Genomic DNA, 22,345 nt, shown 5'->3' on the forward strand with positions numbered 1-22,345 from the left:
CACTTTTTCCCAAAAAAAAGTTGCTCATCTGGGCTCTACCCTGCTCCTTCAGCAAATTCAAATTTAAAACTATACAGAACTTTACATACCCTGAATTTTATTTTATTTCCCAGAAAAGTTAACATTTATAACCGTTTTCTTCACCCACTCCCCAATCTTCTCTCTCTAAAACACAGAGCAAAATCAATGGCGGAATCAGCTTGTTTAAGACGTTCATTTTCTAATCCTTCTGAAACTTCCCATGATTTTTCAGAGGTTTGTTTGTTCATTTCTATCCCAGATAACCTACATTTTAATTTTAATTATATTTCAGCTGATTCTTATAATTTTTTCTTGAATTCTTAACTGGGTTTTGTTTTTCTGCTTATTTTTGCCCATTTATGAACTGGGATTTTGTATTTATGCTCAAATTTGTTGTTGTTGCATAATTTCTAAATTTGGCTGTTAATATTCACTTGCTGCATTATATATTTATATGGGTGTTTCAATTTATTATGGTATTTTCAATGTAATTGCTTGAATTTGTACTTAGAAGCTAAAATTATTATGTTTTCAATTGGTTGAAGTGGGTAGTAATTTGTTGTAATAGTATTTAATTAGCTTAGAAGTATAATATAATGCTTGAATTCTGAAGGAGATCCGTGTTGCGTATGCTTTAGTATGAAGTATGCACATACATTAAATGATTCCAAATTTATAGTATGGTTCAAAATTAGTTGGGTATGCAATAAGAGAATTTAAGGTGATTTAAGTGTACGAAGATGGGTTTGCAAGAGCATATAGCACTAGATCGAAGTGAATGGAGGATAACAATCTTTGTGGATGATCCCGGGAGATAAATTCTTGGTTCATGTAGCCGACCCCATACTTTTGGGATTAAGGCTTTGGGATTGTTATTGCTGTTGTTGTTAGTTAGTTAGTATTGTTTGATCAATTATTCTGTGTAAATCAAAGGAGAGGTTTTTCAAAATTCGCGCTTGTTGAGGGACAGTTTCTATAGTTACTTGGGGTATCCAACTTGTAGCTCATCTGAGACTGTCTTTCAGTTTGTTTATATGCTAGTTCATATTCATATTGCACCAATGTTGCTTTGTTTGGATAAGATTGAAGTTGAGGTTTCTCATTATAAGCTTTAACTGTGATGGTTTCGACAAGCAGTATGGTAAGTATTATATCTGGACAGTTCAATTTAATTCTGTAGGACTTGATAAATGAAATTATCTCTGAGCATCTTACTGTCAAATGGTAAATATTAGTATTGAATGTGAGGAGTTCAGCTGGAATATTGATAGAACATTTTATCTAATAGGGAGATCCGGTTCGTGCACTTGGAGACTCTATATCTTTTGGGAGATATATGTCAGAGTCCTTGGCTTGGGAGAAATGGTCAACTTTTTCTCACAATCGTTATCTAGAAGAAGCAGAAAAGTCTTCCAAACCTGGATCTGTTGCCAAGATGAAAGCTTATTTTGAGGCCCATTATGGGAGGATTGGTGCAAAGAAGCAGGCAGCCCTAGAGCAAGCAAGTGATGATTCTAGTTTTGTTGAATCAGAAATTTTCTCGAGCTCAAGCTCACCTGCATTGAATCCAGATATGACAGTTCCCATCAGTCATTCAACTGTTAATGAACTTCATAGGAGCTTGAGCTCCCCTGCACTGAATCCAGAAACAGCCCTTCTTAATAGTTATTCAACCGCTGATGAATTTCCAAGGAACGATACCCCCAATATGGAGCCTCTGAGTGTCATTGTCAGTTCCTGTGACTCATCCAAAACCAAAGAACTACAAAATGAAGAAGCCATAATTGTGGAACCAAGTTCAAACATTGATTACAAGGAGTGTCCTGAGGCTCAAGTATACCAATGTGAGGATGCAGAAGTAAATGCTAGCATCACCGAGAACTCTATTGAGATCAAGGTTGACTTGTCTACAGATGCATTGGAAAGTGATACAATTCTGATCACCCCAGAAAGGGAGGTGACTGTGACTATAGAGGTATGGCACCACTTATACCTCTCTTTTCTTATCAGTGGTTTATGTATATATTTTTTTTTCTGTGTTTAATACTAGTTACTATTGATGCTCCAGAAGGAAGCAAAGAAGGACAAGTTGGACTTAAGAAGCAAGCAGAAACCAACAGATTCATCATTGAAAAGTTCAAAAAAAAGCAATGTGTCCAAGTTATCATCCTCTCTTGCTAGACTTGCAACTCCAGTTCGGCCTAAAAAGGATTGCAGTGGCACGCTTAACACTCCTAAGTTGGCAAAGGAGTCAATTGAGATGAAAAAATCAACTTCAAAATTGGTTCAAATGTCAATCAATGTTAATTCTGATGTTAAACTAATGAATAAATCTTCTTCAGTTTCCCATAAAACTGGAATAGAAAAGGCCTTCACTCCTCTGGGCAAGATGATAAGACAAAGCTTTGTCCACACACCAGCTCCAAGTACTAGTAGGGTATGTATTTTTCATCTCTGTTGTGAGCTTGTTGATATTAATTGATGAATCCTGTCTCCATCAATAGTGGATTTATTCACAATATTTGCAACCTGTTTGATCCTCTCAGTGGAATTGATTATCTGCTATGTAATTGCATAACTAAATAAAAAAAATAAAAAAAATTCTATTATTGCACTAGAAAGAACCTATATCCTAGATGGAGGGAATTGAAATTGATTTGAAGAAATGGATTTAGAGGAGCATATTGCACTTGATAGAATCGAATGAAGTGAGTGGTAATTAGAGATTGTTGTTGTCGTTTCTCTCTCTAATGATAAGGTGAAGTTTCATTTCATGATTTAAACAAAGACCAAGTATGTTTATATATATAATCTTCTAATTTCACACTTGGATCAATATTTTCTTAGTATTAGAAAGAAACCACTAAACATTTGTTGCAGACTTTGAACAAATAGTTTATTGATATGCTTACTGTTTAAAAGCTAAAAGGTTTTAATGTTGTTCTGAACATTATTCTAAGAAGTAATGAGATACGTTCCGTATTGTAGGCATCTGTCAACAGTGTTTCACGGCATCCATCCAGAACTCCGCAAACAGAAAATAGGAGGTATGCTTTATTCAATTATTCCATTGAAGTGTTTCTTATTGTGCTGTGCTCAACTTTATGAAACTTAAGCTTTCATGTCTGTCTACAGAAGCAGAATAGCTCTTGAGAAGTCATTTACGAGGAATAGATCACTGGACCAGAAATTGCAGTCGCCCTCTGTCAGGTAAGAATAACAATAACTCATCCAGCCTTATAAAAAGTTGAAGGTCTTGTCCATGAGACTTTTGTTCATAAAGCCAACAGTTAACTTCTAACTGAATGTTATCATGTGACTCAACTTTGCAATAGTTTCCTCAGCTTAATTATCTATACCATATGTTAAACTCATGTATTATGCAGTTAGGACTTAGGAGCAAGTTAATGTAGTCGGATCTCATATCATGCAGCATATGTATGTCTGTGGTTTGTAATTAGTAAAACCACGATATAAATAGTCTTAAGTGATGTGGTTTGTAAAAATTAGATAATTGAATTATACTAGATACTGATCTCTAAGTCTGCGGGAGCTATTCTTGTGTTTACTTTCGATGTATTTCTTGGGATTTGTTTGCCCTGTTTTGATTCCCTATTCCAGATCTGATAAGTTTCTCCAGCATATGTTGTGCAAAGCTAAGTGTGACTTCATTTCTATCATCTTCCTTGACGAGGGAAAAAAATAGTACAGCTAACATTATTTCTCATTGAAACTTTGACTGACGAGCACACGTCACTTGACAGTACTAAGAAGTCTCCAGCACAATCTCCAATCACATTCTCTCCTTTCAGTTTTAGGACTGAAGAAAGAGCAGTAAAACGTAGAGAGGTAAGCCCCAGATTTTAATGATTCCCTGATTTTACTGTGAATTAACTTCTCCTAATCTTTTGTTTTATATCTGCCAGTTTTTTGAAAGGTTGGAGAAGGAAGCAGAAAATCAGAAGATGCTTGATAAAGCTAAGGTGCTTATGATATCATAATTTTCTGAAACTCAAACATAAAAGAAAGAACTTTCTAATAACTGTGGGAAGGAAGCCAAGGACCTAATCTAGGAAGAGTATTTGTAAAATTCCGGACACCTGTGCTATCACCAACACCTCTGTGGCTCACAATCTGTCTTATGACAGAAACTGATAACTAAATCACTCAAATAATCCATTGATTGCACAATTGCTGAATGAATATCACTGGTTTTACTTGGTTTCTTCATATCTTCTCATGTAGTCAGCTTGATAAACTTACCTTCTTTCCAGTACATATACTAGTAATTGACATTTGTAAACCTGCGTGCAGGTAAAATCAAAAGCTGATTTCAGGAAAACATCACAGAGTGTGAATTTATCCAGTGCTGCAGCAGACAGAAGAGAAATTTTAAGTGATAAAACAAAGGTCTTCCATCTTGTATACTGTTACTTGCATCTTGCACCTTTTATGTTCGATTTTTTATTTATTACTAGTAATTTTCATGATAAAGGGTTGTTGGATTAAGATATATTCGGTTTATCATCTAGTTAAGATATAGATGTATCTATACCATTGTTCTCCTTTCTCCTTTCAAATTTCACCAGATAATCTTGCAGGGAAATATAGCCATCCTTGCATGTTATTTGATTCTTTTATAACTTTGATGGGATCCAATCCTGCTTGTCCCATTTCTCTCTAGTCTCGTGCTTATTTTTGCTTTCACTTGCAGATTTCTGTTGCACGACCACTGCCACCAAAGTGTGAAAGTAAAACTTCAACCAACCTGGTGGGAGGAAGAAGCTCTCAGCCTCCTCGAAGTAGTGCTGGTTCTAAACCTGCTTCAGGAAACAAGTCAATTCCAGTCATGCCGACGAAGAAGAAGAGACATGAAAATGCCTCTCCTAACATCCTTTGACAGTAAGAACTCCCAAATGGAAAGTACTGTTAGCTTTCCACCAATCCGCCTTACGCTGTGTATTGTATTCATTCTCTTGTGAGTGTACAAGTTTTGCAGTCCATTCTTTTAAGATCACGGTGCTTGTGTATAGAAGGAAGACTGAAGTTATAGAATCAATGAATCATTGTCTGTCAGTCTCTAAAGTTGTACCACTTTGTGCTGAAAATAAAAGCAAGTAATTTTACAGCCTATTCGGCTGTTTATGAGAGTTTATCTCTCGTACGATTTCTTTCATGTTCTTTTGATTTAATGGAAATTTTGTCCCTCTCTTACCACGCCCATGGTAGGTATGACTTTAAATGTAATGTTGACGTACATTCTGTTATTCACTGAATTTCACTCAGATATAGTAAAATTAACACAGGTTTACCTAAATCACAAATCCCTGTGGAACACGATCTAGTTGTACTCAGGTGTGTGAGCTGATGCGCAGTGCATAGTGTACTTTTGGACTAATTCAACAATACTAGGTAGGAACATGTTCCAAGCACCATAACATATCACATTCTGGCTTATAGTTCAAACATAATTCAAAGTGCAAAGATTTTACAGTTACAAATAGGTGCAAAAAATTTACAATTAGAAAAAGTACAAAGATTTAATCTAAGTAAAGAAAAGGTACCAAGAGTCCAAGAACCTGCTACATAGTACTGGTAGACTAATTTCATTTCTTATTGAACATATGATATTAAAGATTAAACCCCATGTTCATTTGAGGTAATTATCATCTCTTGTATTTGAGCGAAAACCTCAATTTCTACTTCATGTTCTTTGTCCCCAAACATTTTCTTTGATATCATTTAGAGAGAGGTATCTAAGTTATCATCTTCATCAGATAACATAAAAAATCACGCTCAATATGATACTTAGCAGTTGGTAATGTAATACCAGTGCTTTCTAACCAGGTGTGTGAACTATAGTTCCTGTCGATAAACATACTATATGTTGGGTTAGTGCGACCCAAATTTCATAAGCCCAACTTAGGCCCTATTCACTTCACCAAAAAAAAAAAATATTAAGTAAAAATAATTTCATTTCAGTAAAAATAATTTCGATTTAGTAAAAATAACTTCAATTCAGTAAAATATAGTTTTTATAAAGAAGAAATATAATAGAAAATAAATAAAAATAATTTCAATTCAGCAAAAATAATTTCAGGTTCAATAAAATTAATTACAATTTAGTAAAAATAATTTAAGTTCAGCAATAAAAATTTCAATTCAGTAAAAATGAGGTGAAAATAACGGGGCCTTATTATGTTTAAGGTTTTTAAAGGGTTCTAGAAAATTCTAACACGTTGAGAAATTGATGGGAAATTAGTTGAAGAACCTAGAAGAATGGTATAATTCTTAAGATGCTTCAAGACTTAAGTCGATATGTTCAGGACATGCATCTGTGTGACCGTGTAGAAGTTTCCACACACTTCTTCCACCCCTTATTTCATGTATAAAGATAAGGTGTTGGACATCATTTTGGAATATGTATCCACCTACATCATTCTCTAATGCTTTGATCTTATACAAATGTTTCTCTATACATCATTATGATCAGAGTTTCTATATATACATACACAAGAAGCCATGCCTATATAAAACTTTCTTACCTTTTTACCCTCCTTGTACACTATCCACCTTTCTCTACCACGAATCCACTATTCCTATTTTTGTATATCTTCTTTGTGAGTTTCTATAGTGAGAGTTTGCTTATACTCTTTCCGTCTCTAAATAATTAACATGTTTGACATTTTTTCACTATTCATATATTAATTTTGACACTCGTTTTCTAAAGTACGTATTATAAACAAATTTTATCATGGAATATTTTTAAATTGGTATTATTATAAAGTGTCATAATACTTTTTATATTTTATACTAATATTTAATCATTTATATTAAAGTTCAAACTAGTGTATTGACATGTGTGCTAAATTTGTGTCAATTATTCAGGAACGGATGGAATATTAATCACCCTATTCAAAGGTGTATTGTTCTCATCTATTTTTCATATAATTTTGGATGCATTAATCAGGAATGGATGGAATATTAATCACCCTATTGTGTCATTTTTGGTGAATTTTTTGTGAATGGTTCCCATATTAAATCTTTTATCCCATCTTTAATTTGCTTCTGTTGTGCACTCATCAACTCCAACACCATGCATTGTATTTGTAGCATGAATGAAGAGCATTATAAAGCCGATTGTTATTAGACGTTTTTTGTTTTCTTGTGAAGATTTTCAATGTAAGCAAAAGAATCTTATTATTTGAGTAATAAATATTTCGTAAATGGCTAAATTTTTGAAGGGATAACTTGAAAATATAAAGGAAATAGAAGGTGGTATATGGGTTATATTCTTAAATTTCTGAAAGAAAAAAAAAAAACCTCTATTTTCAGAAACAAATTGATAAACAAATTGATGAATGCATTATAGACAAGGTTCGATAGTGGATGGATGATTATTTTCATTGATTTACGAAAAACACTAGCTAATAAACCAGGCAAACGAATTACCTTCAAGATAATAAAGATCATAGTCTCTGAAGATATCCTACAAGATCATAAAAATTCATTACCATAGTGTCTCCAGACTATCCCTTCAAAATCTGGAATAATATCATTTAAAGAGAGAGAAAGAAAAAAAAATGAATTTTGTTGTAAAAAAACAAGAAATCAAAACACTCCGATCCATAAAACCCAAAACCTAAAAACCCTTAAGGGGGCATTTGGTTCGCAAAATGGTATGAGTTTGGAATCGGGGATGGGGTTAAGGTGGTATCGGGTTGAACTTGATTTTTAATATAATGTGTTTGGTTCAATTCTGGAATGGAATCTCACACTATTTTCTCCTTTTATTCGACACCTAAGGGAATGGAATGAGCCAATCCCACCTGTCACCCCAAGGTTTCTAAACCCCATACCTCATGAGTTTGAGGTATGGGTTCATACTTAAGACAACCAAATATATGATATAGGTTTTAGTCATTCTAAACTCATATCTCATACCTATATTCCGCGAACCAAATGCCTCCTAAAACTATAACCAAGCTTTGATACTGATTTGTTAAGATATAAATAAGGATTGATTGATTTAAGTAATTTGTTTGATATGCGCAAAACAAAGACAACAATATATATATCCATCTCCCAAAATATCTGAATGGAGTTACATATTGGCTTCAATTGGCTACGCTATTATCAATATGAGCATTAATAATTGTTTATCCGAAGATTCCTTATATGACATAAAAACCCTATTTTATTCCTCAAGGAATATCATTAGTAGACGTCATAAACGTATCAGAAAATAGGAAGGAAAAACGTCTTCACTTGACTTGGCACATACGTGTTATGCAGTGCATGTTCGTACAATGGCGTACCTACGAATTTAGATATGAGGGTACGAAATTAAGTATAACTAGATATGGTCCCGTGCCATGCACGATAACTTTTATTGTTTATTATTAGTTTATTTACTGCATAGTATTAATTAAAATAATAATATTTTTGATTAGTGTGTATAAATGAAATATAAATACCAAATAGTTAGGGAAATATTATTGCATAGTATTAAATATTCTCTAAGAACCTTTGGCCAAAAAAAAAAAAAAACTGGCAGGAAATTTTTAAAAAGAAGACATACATGTCATTCCTGATTTCACCTTTAATATAATATAATATAATATATATATTTATAGTTATAGATTTATGAGTTAAAGTCAATTTGATGCAATATAACGTAACTATTTTTTTCGTACTATAAATTAAATCCATTTGATTATTATATATTATAAAAAAAATCATTTTAAGCAAATAATGTTTATATTACTAAGAAGAATCTTTAATTTTTATTATAATATATAAATTAAATATATATAATTTTATTGTCTTAAATAAGCTGTGAATAAAAAAGATTTAAAAAGAAAAATCAAGTTAGAATATATTTATCTCAGGAAAGTGGTTTTTGGAGGGAAAAAACGACACCAGAAAGTGACATGTCATTCCCGGTGTCTGTTTTAGTATTATGTTATTGATAAAATACAACATATTATGTTGAGTATTTTATCATTTTTTGAAAACTAAAATACAAGTTATAAATTCATTTCACTATTATATTAGATTTTGTTTACACAATGTATGAATTCTCCAACAATGAGGTGTATAAATGAGTTCACTATAAAAGAAGTACGAAGTTTCCCATTCTTTCCTCGAGTGCATTAGAAATTCCTCTCGTGAGGAGGGTTTCCTAATGTTTTCCCTTTTTCTTACCTTTATTAAACTAAATAAATAAAAGAAATACGGAGCATATATATTAGGTGAAAAAAGAATTACCTAAGAGACATATTATCTGTACAATAAGTCTCTTTGATAAAAAAAATAAAAATAAAAAAAAATAAAAAAATTGATAGTGGAGGAAAACAAATAAAAAATATGAATAATCTATTTTTTTTTTTAGTATAATGGGGGCACAGTTGTACGTACCTCTAGTATCCCTTAGATCCTACCACGCACTACGTCCGTGCCCCTTTCCCACGTTTGATAGTTTTTCGTAAAACGACTATAAATTTCTCGTTTTTTTATCAAAATTGGGCAATTGACCTATCGTTGAAAAGCTCTTAAAACAAGGTCTAATTTTTGTTCTCGGAAGTCGGAACTAAACGCACATAAAAGTTGATATAATTCTTAAATGTTGAAATTCAATGTTGTACATGGAGCAACTGCTCAAGAGTCTACACTTAGGACCATTATATAGTTATAATCCAGTTTCTGGCAATACCGAAGAAGTCTTTTGTGGAAGGTCTCCTTTACAAGCTCATTCATCTAGAGCTAATTGAGAACAGTACATATGTGATCAAGACAATATTACGCCCAATCAAGAAGAGATACTCATGATCCAACTTCGGCATATAAGGTGGTAAAGGATTTTCAGAGTCAAAATCTGGAAAATCTGCTTACACCCTAACAATTGGTTTCTCAGCTCAGATTCGTTTACACTACTCGAATCAATAATGCTACTGTGACAAGAAATCTGCTTCTTCATTTTCAGTGTCACATCGAAGCAGGGATCTAAACCTCGTGCATCTACCAGATGACTTTAGGATTGTATAAGAATTAATGCAGCGGTCTTTGAAACAGGGGATGCTCCTTAAAGCCGTTGACTCCTATGTCAAAAAGTCTAACGTATCAGTTATTCTGAGCAAAGGGAGTATATTATAAAGTGAAACTTTTTCCCCTCTTTCTCCCATGTAAGACACTCTCAAATGGTTTGGGCAAAAGTTACCAAAAGCATCACAAGTCCAAAGGAGGTCTATTGTTACCTCTTGGATTATTGACACAAGAGTGACTCATCATGTAACCGGAGATAAATCTTGGTTGTTTGGTAGACAATGTTTTGAATGCCCGATTGGTCTTCTGATAGGTTGACGTACACCGTCAAAAATAAATTCCTAACAAAACCAACTAACAATGTAGTAAGGTAAATAAGGTCGAATCCACAGAGAGGTGACTATTTAATCTAACCTCTAAGAATTTAGTGAAACTAAACAAGTCACGAAATTGGGATAAAAAGATAGTCTAAATTAAAATAAGAATAAAAATCAATAAAAAAGACCTAGGGTTATGGTTCACCATGTTTATAGTTTTAAATCTATCAAATATCAATAACAAATCAATCAATTAATTATCTAGAGCAATTGCTAAGCCTACGGTTGTGTCTTAACGCTCTCAATTCAACATATGAAGTTCAGTCGCTAACATAATCAAAATTGCTAATTGTAGGTAAGCCTCTAAAAGTAAGATCTTTGCAAGGCTCGTGTGATTCAGATTAGGCAGCATATCCTCTTACTCGTTGTTCGTTGATAGGTTGGCTTGTGTTTCTTGGTCACTCTCTTATTTCTTGGAAGACCAAGAAATAGCCTACACTATGGCTTCGATCACATGTGAGTTGAAATGGTTAAAGGCCTATTTATTGAGTTTGGGGGTTCAACACCCTAAGACGAACAAGCTGTTATGTGATAGTCAATCTACCCTACATATTGCTAGAAATCCAGTTTTTCATCATGAACGTACGAAACATATTGAGATTGAATGTCATATTGTTCGTGAGGCTATTGCTGAGGGCTTAATTGCTCCATCCTATGTTTCCACTAAATCGCAATTAGCGGATGTTTTTACTAAGGCGCTTGGGAATTGAAGACTCAGTTTGATCATCTTCTTTCCAAGTTGGGTATTTTTGCTCCAACTTGAGGGGTATTGCGGATATATTTTGCGAAATTATAGAATATATTTTGTGACCATATTTTATGTTTAGAATATCTTTTGGATATCTTTTGATAGTTTCCTAATTCTATCATATTAGGGTAAAACTTGTATTATATATGTGTGATGGTAATCATCAATGAGAATTAAGCTATTGTGTTAATTCAATTTACCATAATTTGCAGGTATGGCGACTAGCATCCTAAGGAAACCGTTTTTTATGCTTATACTTCCTCCGTTTTCTTTTACTTGCAACACTTCCCTAAAAAGGAAATGTCACAATACTTGCAACACACTATAAAAGGAAAGTTACTTTAGGGAAAAACTATACTATTTCCCTTATTTAAGGCACATGGCCCACTAATTACACTCCTAACAACCACTCATCCTATTTTAAAGTGTATTATATCATGTGAACCCCACATTTCTTAAATACCGTGAAAAAGTGTGTGTTACATCTAAAAGAAAACGGAGGAAGTATATGAAAGCAGATTTTATTTTTTTTTATTTTTTTTTATTTTTTTTTATTTTTTTTAAATATAAAAAAAATTTAAGAAAGTTGGATAAATGGACAAGATTGATCCATAAAAATTAAAGGATCAAGATTGATCCATTGAAAAGCCTTCCTAGATATATAGCTAGCTATTTCGTTGTCTTTAAATATAGACTACTTAAAGAGATTAGATTTTTTTTTTTTTTTTTTTTAATTATTAAAAGAAAAAAAAAAGAGATTAGGTCCAGTTTTTGTTTGTTTTGTACATAGTACAATGTTTTTGCAATATATGTTTATTTTATGACTTAGAGCTTAATAAGTTATACATGAGAGACAAACCTAATTAATAATTACCATAATTAAATAAAACTACTCTAGTAATTATTATGTGCGTCGGTTGAATTTTATCTTACAAATAATACTCAAAAGTTGCACCGCACATAATAATTAATGGAGGTAATAAAAACAAAAAGGAAAACTTTGACATGTACAACTTACTTTAAACATGCCTACACAAATACGAAAGGTTGGGACTATATATCAGTTAATATTTTAGAAACTATTTAAAGTGTTTGAATGTAACAGAATACTGGAATTTTGATTGTAACAGAGTAGTAAGATCGAGAAACAACTTTAACAAACATTGTACACTTGGCCTAACAAGCAGGGATGAAGCCGGGAATTTCAAGTTTGGGGGACCGAACTTGTTAGACAACAGATTTATGGGAAAAAAACAAAATGTGCAAAATGATTTTTCATAATAGCAAAATCATCAATCAAAGATTATTCAACACTACAATCTGCAACAATCTCTTTTTTTTATGTATACTACCAAAACATCTCTAAGAAAATTTGTCCTTATTAACCTTTGAAGTGGAACCTTGTTGATAATTAACTTTTTTGTAAAAAAAGAGAAAAAAAATATAATAAAAAATAAATAAAACTAGTGTTTTCATTACAGAATTTAACCTATATCAATACCAAACTACAATTATCAAATTCTGTCAAAAAAAAAAAAACTACAATTATCAAATTAAATAGCTTATAACCCTAAAATTTTATCCTAAAGGTCCATTGAATAATAAAATAAAATTAAAAAAAGCCAAAATTATTAAATAATATAAATTTATTAACCAAATAAAAAACTAATCACAATCATGTAAATAGCACAAAGAAATTTATTAATTGAATGAAATTACATAATAGAAATCAAACCCCATCTCCCTTGTGAAAATGCCATTACCCAACCATGACAAGCTATGTTTAATCTAACATATATGTCTTTAATAATATACTGTATATAATAATTTAAGGGGCCATAAAATATAAAAGATGGGCTGCAAACCTGGACCGGGGGGGGGGGGGGGGGGCTGGGCCTCCACCAGTGCCCTGTTCCTTCGTCCTTTATAACAAACTGTAACAACTTTATAACAAACCCGTTGACTCAGCATAACTGACTAACTAACTAAGCTCCTATTATACACTGAATAAGTACCAACAAGGCAAACTAACATTCGAATTACAATCTCTATAAGGTGCACAGACATAGACACGGAGGAGCACTAACAAAAAAATAAAAGAAGTCATTTTACAGCCTATTCAGCTGTTTAGAAGTTTATCTGTTGTACGACTTTTTTCATGTTAATTCTTTTGATTTAATGGAAATTTTGTCCCTCTCTTTCCACGGCCATGGCAGGAATAATCTCTCTATATGTAATGTTGATGTACATTCCGTTATTCCTTGAATTTCAGTCAGTGTAAATTCAGCACAAGGTTACCTAAGTCATTAACCCCTATGAAAAATGATACAGATCACCAGATGTACTCAGCCCTCACCTGTGTAGGATTGGAGATTCGGAGAAACGCAGAATTCAATTGCTATAAACCATGCTACAAGTTGGGTTATATAGATGTCCAAACATGAAGTATTAAATTGCGCCATAGGAATAGGGGAGAAACCTTTTTGTTCTCGGTATGAAATGCACACAAAAGTTTCAAAAAAAAAGTTGATATAATTCTAAATTGTTGACACTCAGTGTTGTACATGGCTCAAGAGTCTATACTAGGACCATTATAGTTATAATCCAGTTGCTGGTGGTACCGAAGAAGTATTTCATGGAAGGTCTCCTTTACAAGCTCATTCATCTAGATCTGATCGAGAACAGATGTGATCAAGAGGATATTATGCCCAATCAAGAAGATACTCATGATCCAACTTTGGCATGTAAGGTGGTAAAGGAGTTTCAGAGTCAAAATCTGGAAAATTGCACCCTGTGAATCCTATGTAATCCAACCCAAAATCTTTTGAGGTTACATCACCATATTGAAGCCACCGAAACATCATGTCCTCACTTAGGAGTCCAGAAGCCAATTCACTCCCTAACACTTGGTTTCTCAGCTCAGATTCAGAACCGATTACACTACTTGGATCAATTATGCTACGATTCTGACAAGAAATCTGCTTCTTCATTTCCAATGTCACATCAAAGCAGGGATCTAAACCTTGTGCATCTACAAGATGACTCGCGGGTTGTATAGGAAATGACTGAAGCGGTCTTTCAAATACAGGCTGTTCCTTGAAACTGACTCCCTGACTAAAGTTCTGGCCTTTCATGTCAAAAACACATCCAAGAGCATCAGAATTTGGCACAGAATATGACCCAAGTGGGCTTTCCATAGCGGATAGTTTCCCTGTATCATTGCCACACTCGTTAGCATTCAAGGGTTTGATATCAACGAGGCCTATGTTGTTGCTTTTGCTAATTGATGTACCAGGACTAATGTGTGGAGCAGGCTCAAGGATTTCAGGACTGATATGCTGGTGCAAAATAGGCACAGTCGGCTGGTTGAAAGTACAACTCTCCAAGTTTGGATGTGCCTTTAACTCAGGTTCAAACTGCAGGTGATCTGGTACTTCTCCGCTCCAAGGGTACTGACCAGAAACAGGAGAATCAAATGATGCTTGCTTTACACTCATATCCAAAGACTCATAAGTATGATTGAGGCCTAAGTGTGAGTTCCTAGTGTGAGAATCACAATCTTCAGAACTAAAAGGTATTATATGTTCTGTTAGTGGCAACAATTTGCTGCTTTCTGGATCATTGTCAGGAGGTTTAGAATCAACAGTCTGAACAGGCAACTGATTTCCCTGATATACATGCTTGCTAGTAATGTCATGTTGCCCAAAATTGGAGTTCTGGATACTAATAAAACTTCCACTGGATTCTTTGGCGGAATGATCTGGATTCTTCATTCCACCAAAAGAGTTTTCCATTTTATCTTCTTTACGCAGCCTGCTTAGATAAAGCCGATATTTCTGCATAATTAAGACAGTTTCCAAAAGAAAGTTATTCTACAGCATTTAGATAGCATACTAGAGAAGAGAATAGTTACCAGAAACAATCGTTCAGATAAGTTTGGCAGCTAACCAAAACTAAGATGCAAAATTTTAGGAAATGCTCTTCCTGTTTGCAGATACGTGTTATGTTCACTTTCTTGTAAAACTTTTAAATACTTGTGTTAAAATAATGCTAAAAGTACATATATATTATTCTTGTGCGAAGTATTTGTGTTAAAAAATACTTTCATGATGCTGATTCTTTTTTCATACTAACTCTTTCCCTAAGTGTTCATGACAAAATAAGTCTATAAGAAAACAAGTCAAAATAAAAGAGTACGTTTTTACTCTTGACCTTAATGGCTCTTCAAAATAAAATTTGAATCTCTTTTCTTCCCCCTGTTTTTTCTATGATTGATTTGATGGTATCAAGCTTGAAAGTAAGCAAATGTACTGAGAAATTTTAAAAAGGAATCACAATCGAAAAATATGGGATAGAACAATATTATTTTGGAAGAGTTTATGTTGTAGATTCTAAAAGCTGAATCTGTAACTGATATCACATATCTCACTGACCTATTATCCATCTTTTTTACAGTTAAAATCGTTCTTCAAACAATCTCTTTTATTTATTTATGGAGTAATAGCAAATATTACTGTGTATTGGATTATGGATCAATAAGAGATATAGGCTCTTTACTACCAACGGCTTAATGCTGTGCACGTCAACAACACTTTACAACAAGGGCAGGATTCTCTTCAAGTTCAGAGGCAATGGGGTAAATTTGATGTTAGCTGTATATGAAAATGATAAATGGACTTTAGCAGATATAAGCAAACAATAATTCAGAAATATACTGACCTGCAAATGGCTAGCAACATTCTCCCTTGTTAACCAAGGTACATTCATGAGGTCCAAGATCTTTTTCGGACCTATTTCTGCAAAATAAACAATTTCAGGGTTAGACAACAGACAGCAATTTTAAGAATCCATAATTAACAGAATACTGGCCAAGCATTTTACTCTCAAATAACATTGATGCTAATTAATGTAAACAATGAGCAACAATAGCAAAGCATCAATAACTAGAAGCACAAAAAAGATACTGCAAGAACTGTACATATGGTGCCATCATAGACAATCAGTTTAAGATTTTGAGGGAAAAAGTTTACTCACTATCACTGTCAATGCCTAACTGATTTACAGCTTTCACAAATTTTTGGTGGAGATCCACAGTCCAAACAACTCTAGCTTTCTTTGTGGTAGAAGGATCACTTGAATCTTTTTCGATGTCTACATCCTTCCTTTTCTTTAAAAAATTTTGTTCACCTCCATAGAGCCCATCATAAGAATGGTCTGTTCCGCTTCTATCTTCAAAGCACTCAATGTCTCTCACGTCATGCATTCTCTTCCTCACAACATGCTGCCATATGTTCTTAAGCTCCTTCATTCTAATTGGTTTGAGGAGATAATCACATGCTCCATGCTGAACCCCTTTCATGACTCTGCTGGTTTCCCCATCCACAGACATCACTGCATGAGGTAAATATTATGTAATTTGTCAGGATGTAAAAAAAATTCCCAAGGTCAACAAATTTTAAAATGGAAAGAGAGTAATGTGATTCTTAATTTTCGAAAATACAAAGACATGATAAAATTCAAGACAAAACTTGAAATGAATGAAGGTTAACTGACTTATAACTGGCAGGTCCATCTCAAGTCCAACATGCTCGAGAAGTCTGAAGCCATCCATGTCAGGCATGTTGACATCACTGATGACGATGTCAAATCCATCCTTTCTATCACGGAGCAATTTCAAAGCCTCACGAGCTAGCCCACAAGTAGTTACTGAACATCCATGATATAAAAGGAATGTTAAAAGAGTTCAGTTGCACGAAATTAAATATGGAGTTTGGTTTATCATATATAACATATAGATTTCTTTAACAAAGAGATTTTCTTTAATTGAATGAATAATAAGAAGTCTTTATATCACTATACAATTTGAATATCAATATGCAAAGTAATGAAGATGAATCAAATACTCCATATACACCACTCAGCCTAAAGAACTATTTTGCAAAAATAATACGAAGTACAAAAACTAGCAGTGAATACATTGGACGTTTTTTTTTAAAAAAGATAACTCAATCTAGTTAGTCATTGTTGCTGAGAAAAAAGGCGATTCTTCGTGGACCAAAAAGCAACTCTTCCTAGAGAAATTGTCTTCTAAAACTAGGAGCAGATAGAACTAGTCACTAGATATGAACCACCGTCTCTTTCAACCTGGAAAGCTCCACTATTCTTTAGTAGTAAAGCAGATACCTTTCACAAAATTCTAACAAATTGATTGAGAATCTAATTCTAGAATAGGAAACATTATCTTAGCTGAAACTCATTCAGGAGTTTAGGTTCAATTCCACACATCACATGAACCAACATAACCAACATGATAAGAATATAGTATGATTCATTTTGGTGATCAATTTGAGTATTTGACAGCCTCACATCAAGGTAATCGGCTAGCAAATCTAGTGTTTCTAAGTCACAATATTCTTGATTATGCAACCACCATATATGATTAGTTCTGTCAACATAACTCCAGAACTTAACTTTCAGATAAACATAATTCCAATTTCTCCTCCTCAAATTTCCTTGAAATCAGTTCCTCACACAGATAAGATAAGATTCAACTGAGGTACCACAGCACCACACTTAATGAACTAACAACAAAAAGGATCATCCAAAGTTCTTATGCATATTGGACCCTCCTGGCACTAATTCCATCGTTTTCGAATCGTAATATGTAAGAATCATGATCCGAAAATGGCATAGTAATCAAAGTTTAGAAAGCCTTTGTAGCATAAATCATCAAAACTCCTTAAAATCAACAAAAGCCCAACATGATCATTTCTCAGAACACCCCTTTTGCTAAAACTAACTCACTTAATTGAATCATAAACTAAACCTATGATCATAACAAATTACATAAGCATAATAAAATCTGAAAGAACCCTTTTCAATTCAAAGCATTAAAACACCAAAATCATCAAAATAACCCACAAGGAAACAGATTAATCATCTGGGCACATGCTCAAAAACACACTCATTCAAGCTTTTCATCAAACAATTAGACTGCAAAATCTGGGAATCGAACAATCAAAATCAAATATCATATAATACCTTCATAGCAACATTTCTTGAGCATCTTTTCCAGAATTTTCAACCAAGTAGGATCATCATCAACAACCAGCACCCTCAATCCAGCAGGAAATGTTTCAGTTCTCGGTGTAGAAAACCCGTGTTCCATACCCATTTTCTAATAACACTGTAACTAAAAAATGGTGTCAAAAAACAGTTGTAGAGTCTCTCAATAAGTTAGTTGGGAAAATTCAGCAAATTCAAAAAAATTCAGAGAAGAAGCAACAGAAAGTGGGATATATATAAGATGGGAATTTATGTTGGAAGGTATATTTAATATCAAATTCCAAAGAAAGCTTTAACAGAAAGAGCTATCAATCTCTTTCAATCTGGAAGTTTTAATCTTTTGGGGGGAGAAATGAAGGAAGCTTTTTGAGATGAAACGCAGAATATTTGGCGCCGGCTATTACTATAAACTCTAATATAAGCTGTTCCCTCTAGTCCTGTCCTAGGTTGCTACATAACGGTCCCGTCTCGCAAAAATACTCCAATTAAATGGTTCAGGATTACCACGTCATTATTCTTCTCATATTTTATTTTTTTGGGTTTTATTGATCATAATCCATATTGATCTCTTAGTTAAAACCGAATAGGGTTTAGATTAGGGTCGGGCTAGATAATTTCAACTAGACCACTATAACTATATGTTTGGGAATGACCCTTTCAAAAAGAAAATATGTTTGGGAATGAAATTTGTCCCATTCGATTTGTGTTCGATATAGTTTGGGGTTTGCTAATCATAATTCATAGTGATCTCTTAGTTAAAAACGAATAGGGGTTTATATTAGGGTTGGGCTAGTTAATTTCAACTAGACCACTATAACTATGTTTGGGAACAAACGTATTATTCGATTTGAGTTCAATACAATTTGGGTCTATTTAGGACCGAAATAGGGTTAAACTGATCATTGGTTATGTTTCTCCTCCAATAAACAAGAATTATTCTTGACAATAATCTATTAACTATTACTAAAACAAAACATGTTGACAATCTGATATCATTAAGGGACACTTCTCAACTTTCTATGAAAAATTTTCCCACCTAAACTATTTTTGACATCATCCTTTTTTTTTTTCTTCAATTTTTCATGATTAAATAAATACAATACTTCTTTCAAAATAAATCAATGAAATTATGATTACACTATTTTTCAAATAAAGAATATTCACAACTATTTTAAACAAATAATAGCTATTTAATTCATGCAATGCACCAGACTAAACTAGTTGACAATTGAAATAATCACTTTTAATGACATTTTAGTTCATATTAATTAAAAGGGATTTTTTTTTTTTTTTTTTTTATATAGTAAAATCAATTTTTTTTTTTTTTTTTTTTTTTTTTTTTTTTTTTGAAACATAGTAAAATCAAACATTAATTACACTAATCTATGCGTAAACTTTTCATGTATTTCTATCATTTTAGAAAATGTATTTCATGACTACTAAAAAAAATCTTTGTCCACTTCCTAAAGATGTTTTATCAAACTTCGATCATTTATCACCCCTCTTCTTTAATTATATGTTCACTAGTTAACTAGGCACCTGCAGAGCTAAAGTTTCATTCATGACTGATGACTGATCAACTGTTACATGCTATATGCAGTATAGTAACTCCCCTTAGGTTAGCTAGTTAGTAGTACAACATAATTAATAATAATTATGTACTTAATGTATCAATTTAAAATTTTTTTATTATTTTTTTTTGACAAAGTATAATATTATATCAATAATTAAGGTAGCTAAAGATAATGTTGGTGCGCCACAATACAATTCTCTACAATAATAATGTTATGTGCATGCCTTAGACTAGGAATTAATATAATTAATAGTACACTAATTACAAATAGATCTATGATTTGGCTAATTATCATCCGTACCTATGTTTTGAACTTTTGACTTGTGCTTTTTATAGCAACACTTTTTGGGAGAAACCCCTACACATCTATAAAGTTAATCCATATTATTCCAAATAGTAATTAATGTAGTTAATTAAGAATTTTTTTATGAAAGTTAATTTTGTTTAAGATGCCCAATTATTCATATAATTTACTTTGTATAATCAAAAAGCATCTTTTTAACAGCAAAATCACTGGTTTAGGTCCAATACTTTTGAGCATTAGTTTTGAGAGTTTGTCCTATTTTAACAAAATTAGATTTGTATTATTATTAAATAAAGAAAAGTCATTATATAGTACTAATTTAAGCTAATATAAGTGAAATAATGTATAGTATTTAATAAATAATTAATTACCTCCATTTAAAGTTATACTATGTATTACTAGATCTGTGATTAGTGCCATGCATGAGCTTTCTGCTTTATAAACTCAATGGATTAGAAAAAAAATATTATTTTACCTACTCTCCAAGTAGTAATTCTTATTTATTGGTAAACATTGTAACATACCCTGGCCTCCATTCCTCCAACACATGCATGTACTGTATAAATTTATCCTTTTTATGCTTTACTTTTTATTTATTTTCTGGGATAATTTTTTTTTTTTTTTTTTTTTTTATGCCATCTTAAGTAAATCAATCAATAATACAATTAGCTTATTAGAAAGAGCCTAAAGGATATTATGCAATTTTTTCCACATGTTGATTTGCATTTGATAAGCTCTGAACAACTCAAATGATTGAGCACTGAATAAAATTTACTTCCTCTATTTATAATACTTGCGACACACCCTTAGCCTTTTCACGGTATTTAAAAAAAAAGTGGGTTTTACATAATTTAAAACACTTAAGATAGAGTTGAAAGATTGTTAATAGTATAATAAAATGGGCCATTAACTTTAAAAAAGGGTAATAGTACAACATTCACCAAAAGAAACATTCCAATTATAGTGTGTTGTAAGTATCGTAACATTTTCATTTTAGGGAATTGTTGTAAGTATTAAAAAATGAATGAAGTAATTGTTTTACCAATTAATTACAGCTCTAAATGTTCTTTTCATTTGATATAAGGACTAGTTTTTCTAATTTAACAAACACAAATATTAATTATGACAATCAAAACATGAATAATACTGGTCAATTGACCAGATTAGTAAATAAAAAAGACCCTCAGCGATATATAATTTGGTAAAACATATAACTCTAGCGACAATCAATCAATAACTATATACTAAAAGACACCCCATCAATGACATGTGTCATCTCCTAGTGTGTCCTTAGTTTTTGTTTTTTTTTTTTCTAAATAAAATTATATTATAAAGCAAATCTTATACAAAAATAATTCCTTAATCTTATACAATATGGTTACTAAAAATATAAAAGATTTGACATATACGAAGTATATCTTTAGCACAAATATTTGTATAGCTTTAAAAAAGCATTCTAAACATAATATTTATAATTTTCTACATCATTTTATGTCTAACATATCTTTCGTAATCCTTTATTTTGATCAAAATTTGTCAACTATATGTTTAGATTTTATGTGTTTATAAAAAAACTAATTATAATGATAGTTTGATAATGATTATTAAAAATTATCGTGCATGGCATGGGAGTTCACCTAGTTAGGTAAAAAAAAGCTAACCCCAAGAGATAAATTGGTAAAATAATAATAATAATAATAATAATAATAATAATAATAATAATATCAAGCGACATTTAACCCAAAATGCAAAAAATTCTAACAAACTACTCGTGAAGGCTTAATTTAGTTCGTTTTTTGTGGTTCTTTTTTTAAAAAAATTCCCACCTAATTTACAACTCTTTTTAAGGAAATAACAATTTGAAGAAAAAAAATGTTTAGATGTTAAATTTTAACTTAATTTCCTACCCCTTATTAATGATTTTTTTTCTGAAAAGGTTGGAAATAAATTTAGTATCGGGATTTAGCAAAATAAAAAGGGGATGACATATTAATTAAAATTATAAATGGAAAAAATAAATTTAAAAAACACTAAAAACAAAATTATTACGGATTTTAAAGAGTTTGTCAGGGAGAAAAAAATAAGATTTTTGGTCTAATGTCGTCTATGTTTATTATTTTTATCAAATTGTCGTATATGGTTAACTATTTTTTCCAAAATATCACCGGATTAAGTTTTTTTTACCAAATTGTCGCTAAAGGTCTTTTTTATTT

At 32.1% G+C, this 22,345-nt stretch overlaps 2 protein-coding genes across 4 annotated transcripts; one reads left to right on the top strand and one right to left on the bottom strand.

Annotated features, from left to right (window-relative positions):
- The first annotated feature begins 125 nt into the window (after positions 1 to 125).
- LOC145581664 (uncharacterized) lies at positions 126 to 5,137 on the top strand. 3 transcript variants are annotated; one of them, XM_081638686.1, is made up of 9 exons: positions 126 to 255; positions 1,310 to 1,996; positions 2,090 to 2,458; positions 3,010 to 3,068; positions 3,157 to 3,231; positions 3,786 to 3,870; positions 3,948 to 4,004; positions 4,336 to 4,431; positions 4,736 to 5,137. In XM_081638686.1, the coding sequence occupies exons 1-9, from the start codon at positions 187 to 189 to the stop codon at positions 4,919 to 4,921; spliced, it is 1,683 nt and encodes a 560-aa protein (XP_081494812.1). In that variant the 5' UTR covers positions 126 to 186; the 3' UTR covers positions 4,922 to 5,137. The 3 variants fall into 3 exon arrangements, with proteins under 3 accessions (XP_081494812.1, XP_081494813.1, XP_081494814.1); XM_081638687.1 differs by having other exon boundaries at positions 2,093 to 2,458; XM_081638688.1 differs by lacking the exon at positions 126 to 255 and adding an exon at positions 1,069 to 1,162.
- An 8,520-nt stretch (positions 5,138 to 13,657) lies between these two features.
- LOC145581665 (two-component response regulator ARR11-like) lies at positions 13,658 to 18,618 on the bottom strand. The gene is made up of 5 exons (XM_081638689.1): positions 18,232 to 18,618; positions 16,744 to 16,896; positions 16,225 to 16,581; positions 15,910 to 15,986; positions 13,658 to 15,026 (listed from the first exon to the last, which is right to left on the bottom strand). The coding sequence occupies exons 1-5, from the start codon at positions 18,362 to 18,364 to the stop codon at positions 13,893 to 13,895; spliced, it is 1,854 nt and encodes a 617-aa protein (XP_081494815.1). The 5' UTR covers positions 18,365 to 18,618; the 3' UTR covers positions 13,658 to 13,892.
- Positions 18,619 to 22,345: the final 3,727 nt, after the last annotated feature.

The sequence above is a fragment of the Chenopodium album genome, chromosome 15 (genome assembly GCF_948465745.1).
Source record: "Chenopodium album chromosome 15, dcCheAlbu1.1, whole genome shotgun sequence".
Classification (NCBI taxonomy): Eukaryota; Viridiplantae; Streptophyta; class Magnoliopsida; order Caryophyllales; family Amaranthaceae; genus Chenopodium; species Chenopodium album.

Coding starts and splice junctions, on each gene's coding strand:
- LOC145581664 (XM_081638686.1), top strand. CDS start 187: ATGGCGGAATCAGCTTGTTTAAGACGTTCATTTTCTAATCCTTCTGAA. Junction 1,997..2,089: donor AGGTGACTGTGACTATAGAG/GTATGGCACCAC, acceptor TTGATGCTCCAG/AAGGAAGCAAAGAAGGACAA. Junction 3,069..3,156: donor CCGCAAACAGAAAATAGGAG/GTATGCTTTATT, acceptor GTCTGTCTACAG/AAGCAGAATAGCTCTTGAGA.
- LOC145581665 (XM_081638689.1), bottom strand. CDS start 18,364: ATGGGTATGGAACACGGGTTTTCTACACCGAGAACTGAAACATTTCCT. Junction 16,582..16,743: donor GATGGACCTGCCAGTTATAA/GTCAGTTAACCT, acceptor TACCTCATGCAG/TGATGTCTGTGGATGGGGAA. Junction 15,027..15,909: donor ATGTTGCTAGCCATTTGCAG/GTCAGTATATTT, acceptor TTAATTATGCAG/AAATATCGGCTTTATCTAAG.